The sequence below is a fragment of the Podarcis melisellensis genome, assembly GCF_964234715.1.
Source record: "Podarcis melisellensis genome assembly, chromosome: 12".
Lineage (NCBI taxonomy): Eukaryota > Metazoa > Chordata > Lepidosauria > Squamata > Lacertidae > Podarcis > Podarcis melisellensis.
In genome coordinates, this window is record NC_138544.1 from 26,437,338 (window position 1) to 26,457,123 (window position 19,786).

Here is a 19,786-nt window from a genome sequence, read left to right on the forward strand (position 1 = left end):
CAGAGCTCAATTCCTTTTTAAGTTGAAGAACAAGATTTTGAATTATTGCTGAGTTTGGTGCATATTTACAGAAAAATTAACTTTATAATTTTGAGTCAGCTGCTACAAAATACACGGAGCTTCTTGAAATCTAAACAGGTGTTCATCTTGAGCCAGTTTTTGTTGACTTCTTCCATGATACCAAAGCTAACTTATCGCATTAGGTAAACATCCTGAAATAGCCAAGGTGTTTAATGTGCATATTTTTTGAAGAACAGCTGACATAGCTGCTGTTAGTTTGTTTTTCATTAATGCTGAAACAAAACAAGCCACACTAAATCTGAAATAGTTGAATTGGCCCAGTTTTAAAAAGTAAAACCCAGGTCTGTTGGTGTGCTTGGTACTTCAGGTGCATCAATCAGGGAATAATTTTACTGGTTCTGTGTCTAGTTTCTTCTGTCTGGTCCTCTTCTTCTTGTCTGTATCACTTGGATCTATTATGGTGGAATGTCTCTGCCTCTGTATATAGTTAGGTCTGGTTAACATGTGTTGCAACGTTTTCTCTTGAAGCTGGGTGGATGCTGGAGCTGATGGCCTCTTTAAGCCTTTGAACTCTTCATCTAAGTGTGATATGAACTCCCCACCTCCCAACACATCTGCACACAGCAGAGTCTCTGAAATTGCTTATGAGCTGAGATCTAGAGCAGGGGTAGGCAAGGTGGCGCTGTGGTCTAAACCACAGGCCCTAGGGCTTGCCAATCAGAAGGTTGGTGGTTCAAATCCCTGCAACAGGGTGAGCTCCCGTTGCTTGGTCCCAGCTCCTGCCAACCTAGCAGTTCGAAAGCACTTCAAAGTACAAGTAGATAAATAGGTACCGCTCCAGCGGGACAGTAAATGGCATTTTAGTGCGCTCCTCTGGTTTCACCAGAAGCAGCTTAGCCATGCTGGCCACATGACCCGGAAGCTGTCTGCAGACAAACGCTGGTTCCCTCGGCCAGTAAAGCAAGATGAGCGCTGCAACCCCAGAGTCATCTGCGACTGGACTTAACTGTCAGGGGTCCCTTCACCTTTACCTAGGCAAAGTTTATCTTTCCTGGGCTGGATCGGTCCTGTGGAGATCCCTCTGGGTTGGATCTTGCGTGAGCATGCACACCCGCGTTTTTCAGCATCTGTGCGTGTGTGCCTGTGAATTCCGACATCTGCGCAGACGCGATTTCCAGTGCTGCGGAAGTGAGTCCCCACGCTGCACTGGTTTAGTGCAGCGCATGAGCGGGTGGCTCAGTTCGGGGGTAGCTCATGGGCCAGTCAAACGACCTCCACTGGCCACTTCCCGTGGGCCTTAGGTTGCTGACCCCTGATCTAGAGAGACCACACAAAGGCATCGAACTATTCAACCCCAATCAAACTGATGTTAGTTGTAGGTAAGACTGCCATTCTGTGCATGCATACTTGGAAGCGAACCCAACGGATTGCGATTCATAGAGAGCCAGTGTGGTATAGACCAGTGTTTCCCAACCTTTTTTGGGCAAAGGCACACTTGTTTGATGAAAAAAATCTCGAGGCACACCACCATTACAGCCCCGTGACGTCAGCACGCAGCGTCACGCCGGGAGGGACGCACGAAAGTGTAACTTTCAATTTTTTTCCCTCCCCCTTGCCGGGGAACCTCCAAGCTTTAGGGGTGGGGGGGGGAGGAGGCAGCAAAGCGAGGGACTGAGGGACTCCTCCAACGACAAGGGTTGGGGAAGAAGAGAAAGTTATAGTTGTTTTTTAAAAAGTGATAATTTCATTGTTCTGTTTTTTTGTAAACCGCTTTGAAGGGTTCCTTCTCGGCACGCCCCCCCCCACCCGACAATCAAGCAGCGTATCAATTCCATGAAGCACCAAATGCAGGCGCGTCTCAACTCACGTCTCGGAAGTGGGCGAGGCCGCGCTCGCCCAGGGCGCTGAGACACTCGTAGGCCGAGCCCGCCTGGAGGAAGAGCTGTGCCAGGCACATCGCCTCGCTGCGGAAGAGGGAGCCCATGGCGGAGGGCACCCAGGCCGGGCCTGAGGAGGCGCAGCGGCGGGAGCGGCAGAGGCGGCGTCACCGCTCTCCTCGGCGCCGCCTCCGCTCCGCCGTTGCCGCTGCTGCCGTCCCGCTGCGGAGGCGGCTCCGGGGACTGGCGGGTCCCCCGCTGCCCGGTGCCGTGGAGAGGAGGCAGGCGAGGGAGACGGAGACCCGAGTGGCCCCAAGTCCCGCGGCTTCCGGCTTCTCCTCGCAAGTCCAGGCGCCGCCGAGAGAGAAGGGGCGGGGAAAGCCTAGAGCGGCCAACCGCACGCTCACCTCGGAAGTTCCGGTCAATAAGACAGCGCCATTGGCCCGGGCGCTCTGCCCCTCGGCACCTCTATGGCTGGCCCGAATACCGAGCGAGAAGCGGTTTCGTCTCTGTGGTAGGGAGGAGCAAAGAAGGGCCCTGCCAGGTGGGCCGAACGAAAGCGAGCCCAGAGTTCCTGTGCTTCCCTGGTGGGGCCGGCCATTGCCTTTCCCTTGGGCAGGGCGAGGGAATTCCCAGGCTGCAGCCTCTCGCGCTGGTGCCTCAAAGGCCTTTGCCTTTCCCGTGTCACATGTGGAAAAGGGGGCTGGATCCAGTGACGCAACTCGGAAAACTGTTAGGGAAGCCAGAGCAGGAAAGTGAGTGGGAGGCGGCATCGCCGCTTTAACCCACGTTTCCTTTTTGAAAGAGAAACCAGTGTTTCCCAACCTTTTTTGGACTCGCTCGCGGCACACCAGGCAACAGCTCACGGCACATTAGTGTGCCGCGGAACACCGGTTGGGAAACACTGGTATAGACAGCCAGTGAAGTGCAATGGTTAAAGTATTGGAGTAGGACCTGGGAGACCACAGTTCAAATCCTCACTCAGCCATGAAGCTCACAGGGTTACCTTGGACCAGTTGTGGTTTCTCAGCCCAGCCTACCTGCCTAACCTACTTCACAGAGTTGTTATGAGGATAAATAACTTTCAGCTCCTTGGAGAAAAGGTGGGACCTAAACATAAACAATGGATAAAGTAGCATATGAGTAAACCTGAATAGGACTGGACTGAAAGCAATGGGATTTAAGCTATTCATCATGTGGTTTTACTGAGTTTAATAGGAGTTTGTCGCAACTAACTTTTGTGGATGAGGGCTCTTGTGCTTTATGATAGCTTAAATTCAGAAGGGGCATATAGTGCATTACCCTGAGACACATTATTAATGAGTTGCTTAAAGATAAATACAGTGTTTTAACTACTAAAGACTGCACAATCCTATGCACCCAGTGCATGTAGAGATAGTGACTTCTTAGTAAATATGCTTAAGGTAGTGCATTTTCCATTACAGTCCAGTGTGTAACCCTCTGCTTTTAGGCTTAAGTGTTAATTCACTGGAAGACAAATTTCAGTCTGCCATCTGAAAACCAGAGCAGCTGTCTGAAACGCAGTTTAGGAAACACAACATACAGATTGTTTTTCAAGTTTAAAATAAAACCTGTTTACTGAATGTTTTCTAGTATACTGCCAAAACTTATTCTTTGATCTGTTCTTCTCCCTTCTAAAGTACAAAAGCTACAGAATAGTATATTATTCAGACACTTCTAAGGTGAACCTGACATGGGAATAAAAGTAGCGAATATTTTACTTGGCTTCCTCATTATTCCTTTCTTGATGGTACTGAACGGAATTACCCATTCGCGACCAGATCAAATCTTTATGGTGAGCTGTACCATATGACTCCCATCTCTCTGCCTGGTTCATCTACCCTTGCCTTGCAGCGGGACTCTTTGGTCTCCCAGTCTATCTGACTTCAGCCTCTGTCCTAAGCCTTTTAGTGCTTGTTTCCAGCATTGTGGCATCCCTCTACCCTACCTCTCTTTCAATTCTATCTCCATGTGCTCCTTACTTTCTCCTGCTCCTTTTGGAACTACCTCTAGACCAGGCCTACCTGCATGCTGTCTTAATTGTGTGGATTTTTTTAGCCCTTTAATCCTAGGTAGAGGTATGTGACCTGACTTTCATAGGCACTACAGTGTGTAGGGAATCACAACCAAAACAGTTGATAGAGTGCCAGTGGGAGTTTCCTCGCTATCACTGACAGCATTCTTTTTATCATAGAATCATAGATTTGTAGCATTGGAAGGGACCCCAAGGGTCATCTATCTAGTCCAACCCCCTTCAATGCAGGAATCTCAGCTAGATGACAGGTGGCCATGCAACCTTTGCTTAGAAACCCCCAAAACCTGCCTTATGGGACTTTTCCAGGAATGGTCTTTAGTTCAGAGAAAGCAACATAGGCAGTTATAGTATCACAATAAAGCAGAGCGGGAGGAAAGTTTCATTCTGAGCAATGTGGAGCTACTGTATTTTTCGCTCTATAAGACGCATCAGACCACAAGACGCACCTAGTTTTTGGAGGAGGAAAACAAGAAAAAAAATATTCTGAATCTCAGAAGCCAGAACAGCAAGAGGGATCACTGTGCAGTGAAAGCAGCAATCCCTCTTTCTGTTCTGGCTTCTGTGATAGCTGCGCAGCCTGCATTCGCTTCATAAGATGCACACACATTTCCCCTTACTTTTTAGGAGGGAAAAAGTGAGTCTTATAGAGCAAAAATACGGTAATAGATCCAGTGTTGACACTGAATTTTGATGGCATCTGTTCAAGGAGACTTGGTGTTGGTTTTGAGAGATGCAAGTGGCCTTTGTAACTTTTAAAATAAGATTTTACTATTCTTCGATCTGTATTCAGATTGCTTATTTGGGGTCCCTGGAGGAGACTCAACAAAAGACTTCGGATGACTTAGTCCAAATCTCAGAGAATAGTGCATATTCTTGTATATTTCCACATATAAGTGGCACTGGCTGCCAATTAGCTTCCATGATAAGTTCCAGAAGCTGGTTTTGGTGTATAAAGCCCTATTCCCTTTGGACCAAGATACCTGAAAAATAGTCTCACCTTTTGCGTATCATTAACCTGATCACTATGTTCTGCAGGTGAGGGGCTTCCATCTCATCAGTAGGTCTATGCCTCACAATACAGATTCTTGGGACTCAGGAGACAAATGAGGGCTGAAGTACTCAGATGCATGTTGGAGCTAGAGTACATTTTTAGACAAGGTTGCAGTATGCAAGGAATCTAATAGTGATTTCAGAGCATATTTTGTTTCAGAGAGGTTTATTATTTTTATTATAGAGCCAGAATAAATTTCTGCCCTTATGCTACTCTCAAACTTTCCCACTCTCTATTGTATAGATAGAATTACTGCAACCCCCTCTTGTGTCTGGTCAGAACTGAATTCCATTGACCTCAGTGGGGCTTACCTCTGGGTTAGTGGGCATTGGATTACATCCTAAATTGGTTAATGCTGGCATTTAAAATTTAATTTAAAGTCAGAGTATTTTTTGCAGAATTTCAGAAGCATTTACTGGCATAGCTTTAACATTAAATTGAAAAAATGAGAAAATATTGCTGGACCTTTTATCTCCATTTTGATTCTTCCTATTAAACGCTTGGGCGTACTTTATGGGGAATGTTGCAATGCATCTCTTTCTCTCTCACACTACATCTTACAATGGGCTTATGAACACAATTCCCTGTGCATTTTGCTGCCACTAATTTCCCTTTCTGTCAAAAGAATTGAATGACCTCACCTATGGCAGGATGTTGGAAACATGATGTTAAAAGTAGAGGTATTTCTGTCTGAATGTTTGGAGGTCCATTATTGCAAAAATGACGTTGGAAATTCCTCTTGGTCTTTCTGTTGCAGGCATTTCCTTCCAGAGTTTCCCTCTCTTTGAGGAAACATCTTCACTGTAATCTTAGAGGAAGTAAGAGGATGTAAAGTACTGATTTCCATTTTTGGTGATACTTTACAGTTAATTAAAAAACACACCCAAGGAACTTGCTAGTAGCTTTTGTAATAGCAATGATGTCTGCCTAGTTTTGCATGAATGGCTTTTCACCATTATATCACCATTATGAGGTTAACAAGAGCCATATAGCTCCTGAGTAGAAGTGGGTTAAAAACAATGCAAAAAAATTTGGCTTGGAGTTGACCAATGAGGGACTTGGGCCTTCTGTAACATATCACATGGAGCACCATAAGCATAAAGGAGAAAAGGGGATACAGTGGTGCCTCGGGTTAAGAACTAAATTCGTTCTGGAGGTCCATTCTTAACCTGAAACTGTTCTTAGCCTGAGGTACCACTTTAGCTATTGGGGGCTCCCACTGCTGCCATGCCGCCGCCACACGATTTCTGTTCCCATCCTGAAGCAATGTTCTTAACCCGAGGTACTATTTCTAGGTTAGCAGAGTCTGTAACCTGAAGCCTCTGTAACCTGAAGCCTCTGTAACCTGAAGCCTCTGTAATCTGAGGTACCACTGTATGTTCTACTATGAAGCTGCAGCTCTAGCTTCAGAGTTGAAAATATATGAGACACCTCAAGACCACTTGCTGTTTACCATAATCACAGTGACGTGTAACTCTTTTTAGGTGGCTTAATTACTTTGGCAACATAAAAAGTTTACAAAATCTGTATTTCCCCAGCATGGATGTGTATGTATATCCATGTCTTTATTTTTACCTATATAATTAGGTGTATGTGTTTTTTAGTGCACTCTTGATTTGTTTTTTTTTCTTCTTAGTGTTTTAAAAAGCATGTATGTTTTGAAAACTGATGTTGATATATAGATTTGCAGCATCTTGATTTTAACAGATAGGAAGCCAGTAACACCAACTGCTTAAAAGTGGGCTAGGTGGAGAGCAGTAGGCGACGAGGCTCTCAAATCAGATGTGCTTTTCATGCATGGAGTACTCGAAAGGTATGTTCCATGGCATGTTGGGACTTGGTTTTTTTTTTTTTCCTGCCGTTCTGGCAGAGCTGAAAATACTCTTACCCACAGGGAATATAAAGAATGATACGCTGTAATCCAAGAAAGTGGATCAAAGTGCAAATGCTTGCCAGTTGGATTTATAAATCCAATATCTTGCACAAGTGCTTTCACTCAGTTTCAATTTGCTCAATTTATGTGGGCTGCTGCTGGATGAGATAACACAATGCTGAGGAAGAAGAAACAAAAGGGACGGGAAGTTCTTGTAGGGAACGCCATGATTCTACCCAAAGTGCAGCCCTTTCTAAGGATGCTTGGCTGGCAGAAGTAGGGAGTTAAGGCTGTAAAACAAGGTAGGGCAAAATGCAACAAAAAGAAAGAAACACAGCCTTGCTTCATACATTGATACAGCGGGATAGCTTCCACTTGAAAATTTGTGTGCCGTTCCACATGGGAAACTTCGTGAAATGGCTCTGTGTGTGATTTTGATAATTTAAGCCAGTGGTTTTCAACCAGTGCGCTATGGCACTCTGGGGTGCCTTGAATGATAGTCAGGGGTGCCGTGGACAACACTGGCCTCTGTTCACCTTTCTTTTCCTCCCTCCTCTGATGCCCTTTGAGTCTCTGCCTCTCAAAGGCTTGTGTGACTTTTTGTTGCAGCAGCTCTGGCTACAAGCTCCCCAGGCGTATGGTTCCTCTGGGGCTGGCCAGGGGGTGCTGGTTGCCAGGAGCTGAGGTGGCCTTGACGTAAGCAATTGGGTGAGGGAGTCCAGCCAGCCAGTCCACTAGCCCCACCTTTTGGGAATGGACAGACAAGTGGGAGGCCGGGCAGGCAGGGTGTTCTGGCCTTTCTTGCACTTGCTGTGTGCCCAGCACTGAAGGGGAGCCTTTCCGCCATGCTGTGCTGGCAGCAAGATGGTGGTCTCACATTCACCTTCAGCCAGTCCCCGTTGGGCCTCTAAGGCTGGGGGCATCTTCTTCCGAGGCCCCTGTGGGGTGGTGTGAGGAGGTGCCCCAGGTACTCGAGCGGCTATCTATGCCGCTGCTGCCTGGATACACCAGTGATTGAATCTGCATGCAAGGCAGATGTTCTGTGACCCTTCCCTGTGGGAGCTGTAGCCTCTGGCCTAATGGGCCCAAACAAGTTCAGTCTTTGGGAGCAGTGGGGTGTGTATTGTTTAGGTTTAACTCTTCTCTCTGTTTATCAGCCAGGGTGTGCTGAAAAAAGGAAATTTGTGCCTCTTCTGTTGATCAAATACACAGTAAAGTTTGGAAACAAACAGAGACATTAGCACGTAGACTGATGGAGGAATGGGGTGCTGAAGATATGCATGCTAGCAAGAGTAAATGGGCTGTAAAGCATTCTGGCACTTTTTATTATATGCATATTTAATCACAGGGAGAGCGAAGGAGGTCTAGCATTGTTCTGTGATGCTCTTTTCTGTTGTTGTGCTGTTTGAATTTCATAGAAGGCAGAGTCCTGAGACTTTGGTAGCAACCTTTGAAACAATAATATATTGTTTTACTTTGCATACATCTAGGCAGAGGGAGTTGTAATATTTCACAAATGTGGGACCCAGCCAGTCAATTATTTCAATATGCAGCTCACACACTTACCATTACCTGCAAGTTTCCCCCTGTAGAGAGAGGTACAAATTTAATTGTAATTATAGCTTATGCTGTATGACCCACTTACTCTTCTGTTGTTGTTGTTTAGTCGTTTAGTCGTGTCCGACTCTTCATGACCCCATGGACCAGAGCACGCCAGGCACTCCTGTCTTCTACTGCCTCCCACATTTTGGTCAAACTCATGCTGGTAGCTTCGTAAACACTGTCCAACCATCTCGTCCTCTGTCGTCCCCTTCTCCTTGTGCCCTCCATCTTTCCCAGCATCAGGGTCTTTTCCAAGGAGTCTTCTCTTCTCATGAGGTAGCCAAAGTACTGGAGCCTCAGCTTCAGGATCTGTCCTTCCAGTGAGCACTCAGGGCTGATTTCCTTAAGAATGGATCGGTTGATCTTCTTGCAGTCCATGGGACTCTCAAGAGTCTCCTCCAGCACCATAATTCGAAAACATCAATTCTCCGGCGATCTGCCTTCTTTATGGTCCAGCTCTCACTTCTATACATCACTACTGGGAAAACCATAGCTTTAACTATACGGACCTTTGTTGGCAATGTACAGTAAGACTGATCTGAACAATTCATCTGCTGTTCTAGATCTGGCCCTTTTTATTAATATAGTTATATTAAAATGTAACAGTAATATTGCAGAGAGTTGAACCTCTTGGTCTCTTCTGTAAAACAAAACTGGTTTTGTTGGGTTCCTGCTCCTACCAGCCACAGTCATCATGGCCAGTGGTCAAACATAATGGGATCTGTAGTCCAGCCATACCTTCTATATCCTTTCGCTGCCCCCAGAATGTTCAAACAGTGTAATACACAGTTAACAGTTGAAGAAACAAATAGAAAGTGTGGAATTTAAAAGAGAAGCCTCGGAATATATAGGGAATCAATTTCCTGAGCCAAGTGATGGGTTGGTATGTTCTAATGGGAATGGGAAAACCCCGATATTGTATGTGTGTGTTTTAAAGTATTTTATTGTTATGTGTAGTTTAAATATTTGTAATCCTTGGAGAGCTTTCAGTCTGAAATTTGTGTATTATTAAATGTTGTAATAAAGAAGGAGATCGCGTTCTGTGAGCTGAGCTGAGGGCTGACAGGAGAACTATCTGGGTGGAGGGGAACAGGGTAGGTTGTTGTGTTAAAAACAGGAAAAGAAATTAAGTACTTCATAGACAAAGTACCAGCACCAATATTTTGAACGTTCCTATGAATTGCTCTAATGCTTTCAAAACGTACACCCTGATGCACCAGCAGCCTAACAGATTCTTTGTCATGCTTTGAATGTTTGTTAGATAATGATGGTGATTGTATTATATTTTTTCTTGCAGATTATAACCAGGAGAATTTCAAATCCCTATCTGGAAAATCCTCCAGGCAAGGTAATTTTTTAAAAACCTCATTTAGCAACTCTTTCATGCCTTCATTCTTTTGAGATACGTATTTCATTAATGCTGCCTTGAAGCTAGGTACATTTGTTCATCTTCGAGTTTGTAACAGCTAATGTGGGTTACAGCTTTCTAATGTAAATAGATTTTAATATCGCTGATAAGGAATCCCTTATCCAAATACGAAAAGCTTGGTGAAATCATGCTTGTACTTGTCAGATGCGTTCTGTAACTTTTATGTAGTGCTAATGCTATAACCTTGTATGCTTGCATAATTTATTGTTTGTCCAATTTGTCTTTTCTTTTAGATTTATGGAGAGGGTGCCTCATGCGCTGGGAGAGCTCTCAGAAATGTTTTCATTCTACAAGCTTCTGATCTGATGAAAGACAGAATGTCTCTGATGGGACTTTGCAGGTAGCCATGTTTGCCTTAGTTTAACAAAACAGTTTTCTCCTTACTATTTCTCACTCCCTTGCATTTGCAGCACTGGACTGGCTACCATACGTTACCTGCACTGGCATACAGTGGTGCCCCGCAAGACGAATGCCTCGCAAGACGAAAAACCCGCAAGACGAAAGGGTTTTTCGGTTTTTGCGTCACTTCGCTAGACGATTTTCCCTATGGGCTTGCATCGCAAGACGAAAGCCCATAGGGAAATCTCCGGGGACCTCTTTTAAATGCTGGCGGTGGGGAGCAAAGCCTTTCCCCCCCCCTCCGGCCTTCAGAAGAGGTCCAGGAAGGCCGGCGGGGGCGAAAGGCTTTGCTCCCCACCGCCAGCATTTTAAAAGCGGTCCGGGATAGCAGGGAAGCGCTTCCCGCTATCCCGGACGGCTTTTGAAGGCAGGCGGGGGGGGGGAGCAAAGACTTTCGGCCCCCGCCGGCCTTCCTGGACCTCTTCTGAAGGCCGGCGGGGGGGGGGAAAGTCTTTGCTCCCCCCTGCCTGCCTTCCCGGGAGAGCGGAAAAACGCGCTGCTATTCTCCGCTCTCCCCGAGGCTTTTGAAGGCAGGCGGGGGGAAGCAAAGACTTTTGCCCCCCGCCAGCCTTCAGAAGAGGGACTGGCGGGGGGCGAAAGTCTTTGCTCCCCCCTGCCTGCCTTCCCGGGAGAGGCAGGGGGGACAAAGACTTTTGCCCCCCGCCCGCCTTCGGAAGAGTCTTTGCTCCCCCCCGCCTGCCTTCAAAAGCCGTCCGGGGGCTTTTAAATCGCCCCGGACAGTCCCAGGGCGATTTAAAAGCCCCCGGGAAGGCAGGCAGGGGGGACAAAGACTTTTGCCCCCCGCCCGCCTTCGGAAGAGGTCCAGGACTTTGTCCCCCCTGCCTGCCTTGCCGGGAGAGCGGGAAGGCAGCGCTGCGTTTTCCGCTCTCCCGGGAAGGCAGGCAGGGGGGAGCAAAGACTTTTGCCCCCCGCCAGCCTTCAGAAGAGGTCGGGGGACAGACTGTCCCCAGACCTGGTCTGAAGGCGGTTTCCATAGGAACGCATTAATTGATTTTTAATGCATTCCTATGGGAAACCGTGCTTCGCAAGACGAAAAACTCGCAAGACGAAAAGACTTGCGGAACGAATTAATTTCGTCTTGCGAGGCACCACTGTATATCTTTCTGGGGCAAGGAGAAGCAAACTGTCCCTCCTTATCCTAGAATGTTTTTCGTATACCAGGATCCTATTACTAATGACAATGCACTTGGATGTGATCAAAGCTGACGGTTTTGATTATTAATTTTATTCCCATTTTGTGTTGTGTTGCTTTTGTGTGCTATTCTTGAAAATATTTTGTTAGTAACCTGTGCTCTGGTTTAACAAACTTTGTTGGATCTAATATAATGTATGTATGTGTTGCCAAATAATAAGTGCATCATGTTTGAGTTTCTCTTCTCTGGTAACTGGGGAGGGAATCTACAAAGAATGGAGATTATTTTCATGACCCTGTCATAAGACTCTGCCCTCAGGGAGGCAGTGTAGCGGTGCTTCTGACTTGAGCGATGTTTCTTACCTTTTGATTGAAATGCAATCAATAAAAAAAAATCTTTTATTTATAGCATCTGGTATATGTTCTTTGTAGAGAAACTTCCAGACTACTACTTGAGAACAAATTGATTAGCTAACCAAACATATAGCAAAACTGGTTTTCTTGTTTTTATAACAAATAATTGAAAGGATCTTTAAAAAATGCAATTCTTTTTGTAAATTGCCATCTTTAAAAAATGCATGCAGATTTATTATTCTGCCATACTGAAAAATGGTGACGCTGTCTGCCAATTCTTTCCTGAAAGGATGAAGTTTGCTCACATTTTAAATGTAGGAGTTGGTTTGTTGACTGTGCAAAGATCTCATACATATGCCTGATGTTGAAATGTGTTGCCTCTCTGTTGCCAACATAATATCCCATGTTAATGGTATAGCCAGACTTTAAGGTTGGGAGAAGATGAAATAAGTGACTTCTAGGGAAGTTACATTACATGTGTAGATTAGCTTGTAGGGAAGCTAATATAAGTTTAGCCTGAGGGGGATGTCTAGTTGCAACTAGTTGCATCTTGAGATAATAAGGAAGAATCTTCTGGAGGAGGAGAAATTGTTTGCAGGACAAAATGCAAGTTGTTGAACGATGTGGTTCAATTTTGTACTTCAGGATTGGAGAACTTGTAGCCCTCCAGATGCTGTTGGGCTCCAATTCCCATCAGCCCCAAACATGATGCTCAGTTGTCAGGAATGATGGAAGTTGTAGTGTAAAATTATCTGAAAGGCATGAGGTCCCCCATTCCTTGACAGATTGGGCACTTGCAGACAGTTGCTGCTTTTTGGTGACATACAGTCATACCTTGAATCCCGAGTTGAATGTTTTGGCTCCTGAACGCCACAAACCCGGAAGTGAGTGTTCTGGTTTGTGAGTGTTCTTTGGAACCCGAAAGTCTGCAGCTTCCGCGACTTCCAATTGGCTGCAGGAACCTATACATTTGTTTACAGCAAACATAAGAGTAAAAACAAGTGGACAACATGAAATTTTCCCAAAATATACGTTCAATAACACACGAACAAATAAAGCAATTGGGGAATTATCATCAAAGTAATCAACTAGCCAAGCATAAAGAAAAGCGAGGAAATCAAATCGCTCAATCTTACAAATATCACTACATAAATCCATAATTCTTTTTGCTTGTTTAGGAGAAGTTGCATTGGATCTGAACTCGTAGACTGGCTTTTAAAGCGCTGTCCTTTCATAAAGAGCAGATCTACAGCAGCTGGTATCTGGCAGCTCCTACTGAATATGAGAATTGTGTTATCAGGTCAGTTTTATGAAAGCAAGTCTAACCTGTTTTACGAAGGTATTCAATTTCCCTTCCTGTCCTCATCTTTCCCTGGGCATTAGATTTATTATGTTTACAAAGGGGGAGAGAAAAAGACAGATATCTGTTGTTCTGTTGGGCTCCCTCTGTGCTGCTTTGGTATATATTTCACATGCGATCTTTCATATCCTGAATAATTATGATGAGATATTTACTAGATATTTTTGCCCAGGGACATACTTGTCAACTTTCAGAATGTACATTCTTTTCTCTCCCCTACTCCCTCCCTCCTTTTACCTTGATACTTTCCTTATCCTGTTGCTAAATACTGTGCAGCTGAGTAAACAATACAGTAGTTCACCATATGATTATGGTGGAGCCTTTTTAGTATATTGAAAGGAACCTTTGACTGAAGAATTGCAAATTCTGTCCCTGTTTCCCCTGTATTACGTTTTAGATAGCAAGCTCTGCATAACAAGGAGTTTACATCTTGTACATACTCCATAAAGTGTGTGCACACTGATGACCCTATATTTTAAAAATTAATGAATTCTTGAAGGATGGCTTTGAATAAGGAGTACTCTTTACCTTTGCAGCTTTTCTTCTGTCGCTGTATCCAGGCTCACAATCATTTATCCACATTCAGGCCACTGCCAAGTCTTCTGCCTCCTTAACAAGAGATGGCTCCCCTTCTCCATTTATTGCTGAACCACCTAGTCACCTCTCATCTAGACTCTTGTGGTTCTTTACATGTTGGGGCTCCATTAAGCCATGTCTCATGTCTTTGGGAATTTCAAAATTCCCTGTGTAATGTAATTTTTCTCTTCCATGGCTGGGATTGTGTCTGCTCCATTCTGTTCAAGCTTCATGTCGCTTCTGCATCAGTTTTTATTTACCCTTCTCTTACTTTGAAGGGATTCTGTGTCATTGCCACTGACTATAACTTGATTTGTACATGGCCATTGCAGCATGGTAGCTGCTTAAAAAAGCAATTCGTGGAGGTTATTCCAACTTCAAGCTGTCTGTGTAAAGCACCTCCTCACACACTTCCAGCCATGCTAAAGCAATCCCTGTTTTGGGTAATTGCTTTTGTTAGCATGCTTGATACTGCAGGAGAAGCTGCTTCACATGACTTCATGTTGGGTTTTTTATGTTGCTTAAAGTGTTGAAATGGTATCTGTATATAGCCCAGTGTATAGCCCAGTTCACAGTGTGTTCTCCACATGATCTGTATTCAAAAAGTATCTTATATGGTTGGTCTGTACATGTGAACTAGCCCTTCATTGTCAACTGAAGCTAAATTACTGGATTATTTTCCAATGCTTGCTTAGCAGTTACTTCAAGTTTTTGTTTTTGTGGCAAGCTGATAGAAAACACTTTCTAAGAGTAATAGAATTATCCCCCCTCTTTTTACACAGTGGATAAACAGATTTATTTTCAAGACAAGTACGTTTTCTACCAGTTCTCAGCTGATGAGTGTACATATCTTTTCTGTGAATATGAAAGAGATGATGGATGGAAAAATGGTGTGAAACTCTTATTGCAGCTAGTGCCTGTTATTCCTCCAAGGATTAATACCTGTAATCTGTAAGTATATTCTCCGTGCAATTCTTACTGAAAGTTCTGCAGATGACTGGGTTATATCTGTTAAATAATCTGACAGTCTTCCCTTCTACTTTATGCATATTATCACAGAGGCTGTTGCCTGTGAAAACTTCTACCATAATCTTCCTACTTACATTGTATAAACTGTGTGGCTGCTTGGTTTGTGTTACCTAAATCACCCTATAGCTGGTCCTGTATTATTTATAGGAAGAACTCTTATGGGAAAGAAGTCTTGCAGCAGGCTAGCCATATTTTATTGAATGATTTTAAGTAAGTTTGAGTTACTATAGTAACTTGTATCTCAGTGGTTCCCAAACTGTGGTACATGGAGCTCAGTGGTTCACAAGCTTCATTCAGGTGGTCCACGAAGAAGAAGTCCACATTAAATATTCATATCTGTTTTTAATTGTATTTTTATTGCTTTTTATTTCTCATATTGTATATTTATTGTATTACAATTTGAATTCTATCTATTAAGAAATTAAAGAAGCAATAAAAATACAATTAAAGATAATATAGCATTGCAATTGCTACAGCAGGCAGCAAAATCATTTAGTGGTCCACCAAGATCTTCAGCAATTTTCAAGCAATCCGGGGGGGGGGGGGTGAGTTTGGGAACCAGTGTCATAGAGGGTCTAAGGTCAGGTAGAAAGGAAGTGGACAGGCAAGGGTGCTGTCTCTGCATAAGGGAGGCATAGGGCTGATGGGTCTCCTTGCTGTAAGTGTTCCTGTGCACTTATGAGATAAGGGACACGGGTGGCCACAGAGCCTAGGACTTGCTGCTCAGAAGGTCGGCGGTTTGAATCCCCGCGACGGGGTGAGCTCCCGTTGCTCAGTCCCTGCTCCTGCTAACCTAGCAGCAGTTCGAAAGCACGTCAAAGTGCAAGTAGATAAATAGATACTGCTCCGGCGGGAAGGTAAACGGCATTTCCATACGCTGCTCTGGTTTGCCAGAAGTGGCTTAGTCATGCCGGCCACATGACCCAGAAGCTGTACACCAGCTCCCTCGGCCAATAAAGCGAGATGAGCGCCGCAACCCCAGAGTCGGACTGGACCTAATGGTCGGGGGTCCCTTTACCTTTACCTTACACTTATGAGATACATAAGCCAGAGGCCTCCTCCAGTGTAGACCTGGAAGTCAAGAGGCATCAAAGAAAGGATGTGAATTTCATGAACTGATTTGAATCAACTAGCCAAATTCGCAACAGAAAGAGAGGGTGCCAAGGGCAAGCTGGGGTTAGGCTGGGTCGCAGTTACTCTAGTTAGGTTTTCTCTGTAGTTCATGAGAAGCTGCCATGATGAAGACAAGTCCTGCTTCAGCTCAGACCTCCTGCTGCCCCTCATTTGATTACAGATAACTGGGTGGTGTCTTGCCACCCTTTGATTGACCTTAAAATGTAAGAGTTTAATTCCTTTGGGTGCCATTCCTGAAGCAGGGCTGCAGTTCAGCCTCTGTATATGTCACTGTGAATTATTGTACTAGATTATTGTACCCTTTGGCATTTCTGTGGCATTTCTTCTTAACTTGGGCAAGTTTGAATAAATAAAAGCATTTAGAGGAAGACAAATTGATGGGACACTTCAGTTATAGCATGACATGTCTTATTTTAGTCCACACACCTCACTTCCCTGTTTGTTTTTAAGCACATCCTTTAACTTAAGGTCTAATTCAGCTTTTCCAAGGTGGTGTTCCCAATATGTTAAAGGCTCCTATCAACCTCAACCAACATTCCTAATGGCCAGGGATGATGGATGTTGTAGTTCACATTATCTGGAGGGCACCAGGCAAATCAGAGCAGTCCTTTACAAACCTTTCCTTTTTTTATTTTAAAAAAATATTTTTGTTTTAACAGGAGCAATAGAAAAATAGAAGACACAACTGAGACCAATGCTGAAATTCTTGCCCGTCTCACTTCTGCGGTGAGTCTTTCGACAAGCTTTTTTTTACTGTATAGAAAAGTGATATGTTTGTGACCGACTGTGGTCTCAAGGAACTGTAATGCTCACATCATGGTTCTAATCTCTTGTGCATAATTTTAATGGCAATAGATTAAAACTGTAATATAATTGTATTTTGGCCTTCAACTGAAAGATTCTCAGGGTGGCTGAAAATTAAAACAGTTACTTTTTTTTTAAAAAAACACCATCGGTATTAAAATACAGGTCAGTAGAGCATTAAAACAAAGGCAGTTTTAAAATATAACACCTTATAGGTGTTAGGTGTGGGAAGGAGGGGAATGTAGACATACTGGGATTTGGGGCCATTTTTTGTTGATTCTTCCACACAAGAGGAACTAAGAAATTGACCACAAGGCTCCCAGTTGAGGGCCTCCTAGCTGATTCTGACAGTGGGTGTAGCACTGCCATTGTAGGCAACTCCCATTTCTCATCCATGTATGACCACGCATGCGCGTGCCTGGTTCAGCACCAGAAGAGGATGGAACGGGGACAAGCAGGCTTATGCACGCTCTGCCAATGCGCGCGATGACTCAGAATATAACCCCCACGTATATAGGGGGTTGCCTATATTTAATGCAAGGCAAAATAGTTGAACTATCTGAGTAAATAGTTTCATTGGAATTGTTGGGAGTCTAAACCCCATGCAAAAATTCCACAAAGTGAACAAAGGCCTGCCTTTATCAGTGTTGAAATGCGTGCAGAAGGATTGTTTGCCAATTCAGAGTGTAACAATAATCGACACATAAAATACTAATGTGAATTTTAGCCACATGAACTGAAGCCAAGGCTAGTGAAGAACTAATTATGCCTGAGTGTGTAATTCTGCTTTTCCTGTCACTTGGCAGGGTGCTTTTTAGAACCAGTGAGGTATGTTTTCTTGTATCTCCCCCTGCTCAATTCCCACAAGGGTTCAGTATCTGTAACTGAGCTTTTAGAAGGTATATTTTCTCAGAATTAATAGCACAAGCTTCTTTTTCTCGAGTCCGGCTAGAACCTGTTGGTAAAAGGAAACACATACTTGTTTGAAACAATGGAAGGGCGAGGGACTTCTTGAGCGATAATAGCTGTGTGGAATGGTGCCAAGTTGGTCAAGTTGCAGGAAACAACAGCAAAGCATTTGCTTTTGTGTCAGAAACATAATATATTAATTATTATAAATTACATTTACTGCTTTGTCTTTCCACCTGATGAGAAATCCCTCCTAATGTGGCATAGTATGTAATAAAGTGTAATACAGTGGTACCTCTGGTTACGTACTTAATTCGTTCCGGAGGTCCGTTCTTAACCTGAAACTGTTCTTAACCTGAAGCACCACTTTAGCTTATGGGGCCTCCTGCTGCTGCCGCGCCGCCGGAACCCGATTTCTGTTCTCATCCTGAAGCAAAGTTCTTAACCTGAAGCACTATTTCTGGGTTAGCGGAGTCTGTAACCTGAAGCGTATGTAACCTGAAGCATATGTAACCTGAGGTACCACTGTTGGTGTGAAACATAAAAGAATGAATATTAGATATGTGGGCTGCATTTGAAAATGGTACAAAAACTTGAGGGTCAAGGAGGTGGGAATATAAATTAGGGATTCTACTGGTTTACCACTTGCCTTGTTGCCCAGCAGTTTCCCTGCCTGAGTTGATGCAATTTTTCAATTGATTTGCCTAAAATCCAGGACAAAGCACTGTCTTTCAGAAATCCCCCCCCCCCTCAGACGTCAATTCCACCTTTGAAATTCCCTTTGAAATGTATCTGTGTGGGGGCTTGTTGTCTATTTGTATGGTTGCAAGTTGTTTTGGGTTTCCCTGGGCAAGATAAAGCGACTGACAGATTTAATAAATAAAATAGAAGCATGGAAAAATAGAAAAACCCAAGAACAGGAAGGAACACAAACATTTAACTCTATTGTATGTTATTTGGCTTTCTTAGAAGATTTGGTACACACATGCACGACCCTTGAGAGGCGAAGCAGCAAAAGATTTGAGCGAGTGTCTTAACATCAGGATGCAAATATTAACCCATCATCCTTACTAGCCTAAGATATCCATACACACACACACACACACACACACACACCCCTCTAATATTATTTAGGAGCCTCAGAATGAACTAATTTTTAAAGCTGGCAAAATATGTGGAAAGCATAATGAGAAAGAATTAGTCTTGCACTCTGTTAGAACAAAAACTAAATTTCCCCCAAAGTTCGCAGGATATTGAATATACAAGGGCATTCTCCACTTCAGGTTTTAAATCTGCAGAAAGCCTTAATTTGTGCTTTTTTAATGTAAATCTTTCCTGGCCTGAAAATGATTTTTTTTTTTACTGTTCCTTTTCAAAGAGAGATCCGTGGGTTCCATAAAGTAATAATTAAATTTGGGTGATTACAACCTTTATGAAAGCTGCTTCGGTTTTACTGGTCGACACAGTGTCAATCTCTTGACATTTAATGTTCAGTAAGTTTTGGGCTGCATATGCAGGAAAGGTCCTGAACATACTAATTGCATAAATTGATTGAATGATTCCTTGTGAATCTGACAGTAGTCTCAGATGGTATCTCTACGATGACTGAACTACAGTATTCATCTTTTCCATGGTCATGTCATCTCTAATCTTGTAACCATGATATCTGACCTTTTCCCTCATGATGATCCATCTGGGTTTCAACTGTGTAGACTTTAAATTATTAAAAGGATTATTAAGGGGATATCAAAAATGATTAATATGAATATGAACTCTTGCTGATATATGGAAGTGCTGGGTGCTTGGAGCAATCTCAAGCTAATGCCAATGTGCAAATTCCATTTCCAATATTGAAAGTTAAAGGAATTATTGGGGATGCCTCAGAATTCTTTTTATGAGGCCTTGTGCTGTTCTCGTTTTACTTGTTAATTTTTCCACATATGCCAAATATCGGACTTTTTGGCAGTTTTGGGGAACTTTGGTCCTCCAGATGGTGCTGAACTAAAACTCCCATCATCCTTATTCTTTGGCCACACATGCTGGGCATGATGGGAGTTGTTGTTCAGCAACATCTGGAGGATCAAGAGGTCCTCACCTTTGCTTTATGGTACCAGTATTAATAATTAACATTTATTTATATGGCACCATTAATGTATGTG

General features: G+C 43.7%; 1 protein-coding gene across 4 annotated transcripts in view; it reads left to right on the forward strand.

Moving 5' to 3' along the window:
• RAPGEF5 (Rap guanine nucleotide exchange factor 5) overlaps nucleotides 1–19,786 on the forward strand; it is a 134,960-nt gene that overhangs the window by 8,174 nt on the left and 107,000 nt on the right. For 3 of the 4 annotated variants that reach the window (XM_081883194.1, XM_081883193.1, XM_081883195.1), the window contains exons 2-6: nucleotides 9,778–9,828; nucleotides 10,143–10,249; nucleotides 12,994–13,115; nucleotides 14,534–14,702; nucleotides 16,574–16,640. In XM_081883194.1, the coding sequence (XP_081739320.1) occupies nucleotides 9,778–9,828; nucleotides 10,143–10,249; nucleotides 12,994–13,115; nucleotides 14,534–14,702; nucleotides 16,574–16,640 (516 nt within the window). Of the gene's footprint in view, nucleotides 1–7,159; nucleotides 7,181–9,777; nucleotides 9,829–10,142; nucleotides 10,250–12,993; nucleotides 13,116–14,533; nucleotides 14,703–16,573; nucleotides 16,641–19,786 lie in introns of those variants that run through there. The other variant, XM_081883196.1, reaches the window with a different exon arrangement.